The 8229-nt window shown below is 48.9% G+C and overlaps 1 protein-coding gene across 1 annotated transcript; it reads left to right on the top strand.

Moving 5' to 3' along the window:
- The first annotated feature begins 5188 nt into the window (after window positions 1–5188).
- Window positions 5189–8131, top strand: MARVELD3 (MARVEL domain containing 3). Its single transcript, XM_038147808.1, has 3 exons — window positions 5189–5852; window positions 6006–6103; window positions 6216–8131. Exons 1-3 carry the CDS (start codon window positions 5794–5796, stop codon window positions 6815–6817), a joined length of 759 nt encoding a protein of 252 aa, XP_038003736.1. The 5' UTR covers window positions 5189–5793; the 3' UTR covers window positions 6818–8131.
- The last annotated feature ends 98 nt before the right edge of the window (window positions 8132–8229 follow it).

The raw sequence follows: 8229 nt of genomic DNA, 5'->3' as shown, positions 1-8229 counted from the left end.
TTTTGTTGCTGCAAGACCCAAGTAAACTCATAATTCTGGCAGCCAGCAGAAATTATGCAATTCTTCCCTCTTTGATGGTATTGCAGACCACAGATGATACCATTCCCAGAAGGCTGTTTTTTGCTAAGTAATATGAACCTATGGCTTCCTGCCTCTTAATTCCTGCATGGCTAGGATAAATGAGAGACATCTGCACTCTTCCTGCCTTCCAAGGGCTGCTCCAAGCCTTCCCTTATTGCCATGGCAGCAAAGCAAATGGCCAGAGACTGAAGAGTTCCTCAGGGACAAGAGGGACTTGCCCAGCTTCGAGCACACAGACTGCTGATGCCTTCACTGCAGAGGCCAGTGGTCACTGTGAATTTTACCTGTTTACCCCTACACCCAAGCTGGAGGACAAAGGACCTTGCATTCAACCCATGCTTACTACACAACCATCAGTTAGGCTGCACCTCCCTAGGTGACATGAGTGGCCCCTTCCCTCAGTGCTGTGGCTGGGCTGACACTGCTGGGGAGTCATGACCTGCTGTTAACCCCAGTATTGCAATGGGCACTTCTGAGGCCACAATGGGAGCCAAAGATTCAGGGCTGGAGGCAGGTTGGAAGATGGTGGAGTGCAGACAGCAGGTCTAGCCAGGATCCTTAGCCCCAGACTGGAGGGCAGACTTCTCATTGCAACTAGCCCCAAGGCCTTTGGACAAGGAATAGCACCTTTCAAAACTCTTTCACAGAGCAACATCTTGTATTGAAGCTGTTTGGACAGTCTTCTGCTGAGGGCTGCACAATTTCTCCCTTCTTTTGACTGAAACCCAACATGAGTGCCCTTTGGAAGTTTATGCAGGCCCTCTCCAAGCACCTATGGGTTATTTTCTCACTTCCTTCAGCTGGCCCCATCTCTTGTCATGCTGCAGCCCTGGCAGGGTTAAACACAGCATTGGGAGGCCTCAAGGACGATGCTGTATGTTCTGCCTAGCAACAATCCCCAAACTGACGCAACTGGAGCCCTACCCGTCATATTGCACACAGCAGTGGGGTTCAGGGAAGGCCACAGTGGAAGTCTGTTGCCAAGGTGGGGAAAAATGTGGCTCTGGAGACATAGGAGGCTCAGTTACATAAGGCTGAGAACCTGGTGAGAAGCAAGGTGAGGACAGAAGAGTACAATAGCATCAGTGGGTTTCTCCTGCTATTACAATGCCCTTCTCCTCTCGCTGAATGACTCCAGTCCTCCTCCAGACACTTTCACGTGGGGTATGCAGCCACATGGGTATCCTCCCACACTTGTTGTGCAGTGTTTCACAGGACAAAAGCATGAAGACACAACTCAGCAGTTAGTGTTCTAGAAATATGGCCAAGCCATCCATCTATGGTGCGGTGAAAGAGGCAGCCATACCCTGCAGGATACATCTCTGCCAGCAAGGCTGCTGTCTCTCTGGACTGTCAGGCCCTATGCTCCCCACTAACACCCCACCCCACTGACTTGCCTCCGCCCTCTGTAGTTTGCTTCTCTGTCCCAGCAGGTGAAACCCACAGGTATCTTGTGCATACCTCTTCAGCTCCCTCTTCCTTGTGTAGCTTGAGCAAGTGATTTTTATCCCTTCCTACTGGAAGGAGAAACTAGTGATAATTTCAGCATTTTTTATGGTACTGCCTTTCTCTGGTACCAAGGCTCCCAGAGTCCCATTTCTGTGAGCAGAGGTGAAACCAGTAAGACCAAGCAATTCGGCTTCCAGACTGAGCTACAGACACAAAGCGGGACTGACAAATAGCTGCTTGAGGAGACCACAGGCTCAAGCATTGCTGCACTGACAAACCTGTCTCTGTCAGACTGCAGGTAGGTAAAATCCACAAGGATAGTTTTGCCAATTCAGGGTGCACTGGGAGGTGCAGGGACAGAGACCCAACTAGTACTCTGCATAAAAATCCACCAGGGTCGGTAACAAATCACGTCACTTGTTACCTCCTTATATTTTGCTTTTATTTCCAGCAATTTATGTCTACTCCTTTCAGCAGACTGCACTCCCCAGCCATTGACCACTGTGGTGCTGGGAGGGGACAGAGTCCAGCAGGTACAGGAGCCTTTGCTCGCTCAGCCTGGGCACTGAGTCCATAGCCAGCACATTCAGAGACACAGAGTGCACTCAGGTTTGTGGGGAGTTGGAAGCACCAGGGAGCTACAGGCCCAACAGCCATGATGAAAGACTTGCAATTCCTGTTACAGATGCTGGGAGGAATGTTCCACAAAGTGTGAGTGTTACTGGTTCCTGAGTACAGGCACAGTGAAAGAAAACATCTTGTCCAGACTTGTGTCTGTTTACATCCAGGTAAATATTATCCAGGTAAGTGCATATCCTGTGTTTGACTTACAACTTCAGAGACTTGAGCTGTTGATATGTCATAGCAGCTGTCCTCCAATGGCCTTGCAGCCACTGGGACAGTGACCAGCTAATGGAATGGGGGTGGTGTGGAAAGGGGCACAGTGGCTTTGTGGGGTGAGATGACACTCAGAGCTTGTACTGGGTGGCATGGGCAGCCCAGCACTTTGTTCTCACAAGAACACAGTCAGGCCAGCGTTCTCATGACTGAATTACAGCCCCAGTGATGGAAACCTACCTTCTTCTGTCTAATCCACTCCTGCAATAACTGTACATCTCCGTATAAAATGGTGGAGTTGGAGTGTGTGTGAGAAACATTGAGGGTGCCTAAAATAAATCCCTTTTGCTTCAAGCTAAGCTCTCTGTTTTCTGACCATGCCAACAGCAAACAGAGTGAGCAAAATATTTCCCTGCTCTTGACAAGAGTTTTTTACAAGTTTGCAAGTTGTCTAGACATCTTTCTATTAACAAGCTTGCAAACTGTTAACAGATGCTTATTATTTCAAATGAGATGTCTGTGATCAATCTTTTTCTCACAGGTTGTATTTCTAGATATTTCTTTTGCTTTCTTCTGAATTCCCTCCAGCTGATCCACTCGCCTCTGGAAACACAGTGCGCAAGACTGAGGCCAAGCCAATGCTGAAGTGGGGGCAGAAGAATTTCTTCACACGTCCTACATGTGACATTCCTGTTCATACACCCTAGAAATGTTAGTTTTTTCGCAACAGGATGACATTGTGGACTTGAGTTCAGTTTGTCATTCACAGTAACCTCCAGTTCTTTTCTACAGTACTGCTCTATCGTCATCCTTCTGCACTCATTGTCCCTGTGATTATTTATTTATGTGGGACAGTCAATAAATCTGGTTGTGGTGTTCAGCAGTGATTGTGCTGCAGCTCCCAGCTGCCTCAAACTGGAGACATACAAGGCAGTTCATGACTTGCTCCTACCACTTTACCCTCCAAGTTCCCAGGAAGGGCACTGAACCAGGTCAGAGTTCTTGGTCCATGGCAAGCCAAACCAGATCCTTCCCTCCCTTAGCACAGCAATGATATCAGAAGTAGCCAGAAACAAAGAAGCCAAAATAATTATAATAATAAAAAATAATTACAAAGAGAAGCCAAAACAGTGGTGAAGATTAATACTGGTATCCTCAACTTCCTATTGCTCTGCTCTGCTGACTGGTATTTGTTGCAGTGAGAACAGAAACCCAGAAGATGATGCTGACCAAGTTCAGCTACAGTACTTTGAGCAGGAGTGAAATGACACAAAGCATGTCTTTAAGATTTCTCATTATAGCAACAGAAATGAAATAAGACTGACTCACTTCTACAGTATCTTGAAGCTCGTACCTCACTTTTTAGCAGCAAACACTCTAGTAAAACACTGAACACATCTCCAACAGAGCAATACTTCCTGTCTCTGTCTTTGAACACGGAAATCACGCACAAATCCAAAGAAAGCTTTATCTCAGTTTGTTGGATGACCAGCAGCAACACTCTGCATAAGGAACACTTATTTAATCCCTTCTTGTGACTCATGATTATTCAACTTAGTTCTTCATGCCCCTTTCAGTTAAAAGCTCTACTAAGAAAATGGCACTGTGCCTGACCCTAAAAGTTCACAAAGGGTTGCTAAAACTTCTAAACCCATCCAGCAAGGAGGCCTGTTTTCTGGCACGTCAACATGAGTGATGCAACACATGCTGATGAAAAGGTGTGTGCAACAGCCTCACTGCTGAGCAGCTGCACTATCTCCAGACTCCTCGTCCTAAGCTCTCTATGATTCTCCATTTTCTAACTTCGCACACAATTTCTATCCCTTCTATCTAAACTGGGCATTGAAACAATGGTTCTTTTGTTTTCCTTCTCTCTTACCTCAACCTAAGTAAATTTTAAGATGCATTTTCAGTCCTTTGTGGAATCTGGTGAAGTGTTGAGGAGAGTGTTTTCCCACAGTGCTGAGGTGCAGTTTTTAGGCTTTTCCCCATATTAGTCTACAGGGTTATTGCTGTTGCTCCTGTAGAGACAGAAGGGTACAGTCTGTTGCCACCAGTCTTGCAGATGGAGGAAATGTATTTCTGCATCTTACGGACAAATTTGGAAATGTGTGCCTCTCAGGGCACATATTCAGGTACTGTGTCTGAGACCTTACAGTGTAACTGTTTTCCCAAAAATGTGTTTTCCTAAATGTAATGAAAATATTTCTTTGCAAATTTTTTTTGCTGCAAAAGCAAAGAGCTTTTACAGACAGTGTTTGGTTAGACTCTTGAATAAAGGCATTTGCTCTGAATGTGGAGTTTTCTGTATTTCCAAATTGTCATGCTGTTTACTTTTCTCCCTTTCCTGAATCAGCTCTGCCCTTACCAGCCCTGATAAATCTGACACTTGTACATGGGTGACATCCTGGACACTTGCCTTCACTCCTGCCACCACCAATAACCACAGGAATAATTCATCACCTCCTCTGCTGGCAGGTGATGGCTGCTGTGCTAAGGGGTCTAGGATGGGAGGACAGACTGGCAGCAGGACATTATTGTCAGTAAAAAGGTCCCATCATACAGTCTGAAGTGGCCTCTGCCAAAAAGACACAAAAGAGGTCTATTTGGTTCTGTATGGCTAAATATAAGGTGACATATCTAAAGAAAATTACCTGAACATGGTCTGTCAAGGGCTGAACAGAACCTCACAGCTGCACTGCAGGACAGATCCCACGGTGTTAGTGACTGTATCTGGAGACACAGGCTCTGTGGTGGGGCAGCTGGAGAAGCAACAAAATGCTGTGCATTGCCAGGACAAGACAGATAGTTGTTCTGCTGATGTAAACTGCCAGTGCACTTGTGTCTTGAGTGCTGCATAGAGGTGCAATCACTGCATCACAGGATGGGTTTAGGGGAGTTAGGGCAGGCCCAGAGAGGCTGGGAGTGGGAGAGCATAAGGGAACAGAGAGGCACGGATGAAGTTTACAGAGGCACAAAGTGGCAGAAAACCTGAATTAAGAACACTCGCCAAAACTCACAGCACAGGAAAAGGTAGAACTTGTACAATTGTGAAAATTTAGTTAGTCAAATTTAGTCAGTTTCCAATGGGTTCTAACAAGCATTTTCTGTTGCAGGTGAGAAACCTCCAGACGTTATCGCCACAAGGGGCTGCGGGGGCCGTGTCCGTGGAAGCGCAGGGGAGCGGGCACACACGCCAACAGCTGGTGAACCGTGCGCAGGTGCCGGCAGGCCGCGCACCTGCGCCGGGGAGCGGAGCACCTGCAGACGGGGCAGGGCCTAGCCCGCTCGGAGCTTCCCCACGTTCGAGAGGCGCCGGCGGGGCGGAGGCGCGCGGACGAGACGGAGCTCCCCGCGCCGGCGGTACCCCGGGGCGGCCCGGCCCGGCCCGGCCCCAGCGCCGGCGGAACGGGGCCGCGCCGGGCCATGGCGGAGCGGGGCTGCCCCCGTGCCTTGCGGGGGGAACGCGCCGGGGCGGGCAGGCGGTGAGGACGGCGGGCGGCGAGGGCGGCGGGCGGCGAGGGAAGCGGGCGGGCGGCCGCGAGGGGTCCGGGTCGCCCTCGGGCTGAGCGCACCGGACTGGCGGCGGCGAGGGGCCTGGACGGGTCACTGCCATCCCTGCCATCATCTCTCTTTAGCGCCGTAGCCGCGCCAGAGGCAGAGGGGCCGCGGGGAAGCCGCACCGTGCCGGGGTCGCTGGAGCGCCGCCGCTGCCTGTACCTGCACACGGGCCGGGGTGAGCGCGGCCGGCGGGAGCCGCTCCTGGGTCCTGTGGAGCGCAGCGCCTGGCCCGGCTCCCTCCCGGGCGCTCCTCTGCGGCCGCAGACTCACCTCGGCCTCCCCTCCAGCCTGCTGCCAGATGGTGGAGGTCCTGCTCGCCGTCCTGATCCTGGTCTGCAGCTCCGTGTCCTGTGGCTCGGCGGGAGGATACACCGGCCTGCCCGCGCTGGGGGGCATCTACTACTACCAGTACGGCGGGGCCTACAGCGGCTTCAGCGCAGCGGAGGGGGAGCGAGCCCAGCAGCTCGACCAGCGCTTCTACCTGCTGAAGCTGCCCATTGCAAGGGCAGCGATGGCCGTGGGAGGGTGTCTCCTGGTCTTCCCTTGTGTTCTAATTTTGGTTAGTGTTCTGCAGGTCCCGTGGCACTTCCCAGCATGGCTGCTAATTGAATGCACCTTGTACATAGCGAGTGCAGTTGGCACAGTGCCTGCTCTGTACTATTTCCTCCATTCTCTGCTGAGCGTTTATAATTCATCAGTGTGCAAAGAGAGAGAGCAGCTTTATCAAAGCAAAGGCTACCAGGGCTTCTGGTGCAGCCTGCATGGGGCAGAGATTGCTGCCGGCCTATTGGGCTGCATGGCTGCCATGGCATACCTGCTCAGCGCAGGCCTAGCTGTCAGAGATTACAGGACAGTGCGTGAGCAGAAACAGAAGCCACTGCAATTATAAGAACTTTCAAATGATTCCTCCACTCCAGTAATGGTCTTGATTTTAGCCAGGCTCCTTACTGAGATGAAGCAGTATGCTTTCCTTTCTTCTGGACACTACAGCCTTAATGCTACAGAACACTCACCAAGCTGGCATAGCTCTAAATATGGTAGAGTCAGGTTATTCCTAATTTGAATTTGCATTATTGAGTTATTAGTGGCTCAAAGCTGATGCAATGGATTGTCTCTGCTTCACAGGCGGCCCTTCCATCCCACTCTCAGGTGTGCCCTTCTCCAGTGAGGCCTTGCTACAAGTACTGCCACTACATGCTTCTGTCAATGAACAGCTTTTTGTAGCTGAAAAACAGTCTTTACAAAAAGCACGTGACTCCGCTGAGAAAAGAGCTCTTAAAAACAAGTGTCCGGGGCCCATGGTTGTGACAATTAAGTGTTGCTTCCTTCTAGGTCTCTTGGAATTAACAGACCAGTGTGACACATGACATTTATAAGGCCGTGGGCCGTAAAAAAATCCTGGAAAAACCTCTCAAACTCAGTCAAACTTGGGATACAATGCCATTTCAAACTCCTGGAGAGGGTGCATTTATGTATGAAATGGTCTTTTTATATAACTTGTATACAAGAGTTTTGCTTTAAAAGATGCCCTGAATTGGGATAATCAGACAAAAACTTTATGAGATCAAATGGGTGATTGAATATAGAAATTGGAGAAATGAGATGCTGCTCTTAATTTTGATATTTTTTTAAAAAAACTTTTATAGGAAATTTAACTGGGAAAAGTAGCACTAGAATCACCAAGTCATGTCTCAAAATGAAAGGCCACTTCAGAGCAGTGTCCACTGTGTGCATTGTTCATATGAGGATGGAACCACTGCAGTCTCACAGATGAGTTCTGCCCACATTAAAAAAACCTAAATATACCAGAAACATGCTTTGCCTTGGACATAGCTCTTCTTTCACTGGCACCAGTGACTAAATCCTCACAATTACCAAAACCATGGAACACTATTAAAACTAGAGACACTAAAGTAAAACAGATGCCAAGTAGGAACACACTAGGTGCTTTGAGGTTTGTTTGATTTAATTTGTTTTTAGTTTGGGGTTTTTTGCCTTTTAACATCAAGGCAAAAGGCACAGGGGTTTACATGGACAGTCCATTGTTGTCCTGTTTCTGTTAACATTTCTGTATTTCCTCTTGTTGCAGCCACTTCTAGAGCTGTACAGTGCTATTGAGAGCAAGTTCACAGGGCAGCATTCCTCTAGCAGGAAACAGAAAGCTGCCTTAATAATTGGTAAGCCTAATTCTACCCTCACAGTGTTCTGAAAGAAGTTTTTGTGTGGAAAGCTAATGAGTGAAATAGCACATAGAGCTCAGAGAATAACCTGCAGTACAGCTGCTGCTAGACACAGCTACCT

This window comes from Motacilla alba, chromosome 11, assembly GCF_015832195.1.
Source record: "Motacilla alba alba isolate MOTALB_02 chromosome 11, Motacilla_alba_V1.0_pri, whole genome shotgun sequence".
In the NCBI taxonomy this organism is placed as follows: Eukaryota; Metazoa; Chordata; class Aves; order Passeriformes; family Motacillidae; genus Motacilla; species Motacilla alba.
Note: the sequence above shows the minus strand (reverse complement) of the source record. Positions and strands in the feature narration are given on the sequence as shown.

Coding starts and splice junctions, on each gene's coding strand:
- MARVELD3 (XM_038147808.1), top strand. CDS start 5,794: ATGGCGGAGCGGGGCTGCCCCCGTGCCTTGCGGGGGGAACGCGCCGGG. Junction 5,853..6,005: donor CGCGCCGGGGCGGGCAGGCG/GTGAGGACGGCG, acceptor ATCTCTCTTTAG/CGCCGTAGCCGCGCCAGAGG. Junction 6,104..6,215: donor GTACCTGCACACGGGCCGGG/GTGAGCGCGGCC, acceptor CCTCCCCTCCAG/CCTGCTGCCAGATGGTGGAG.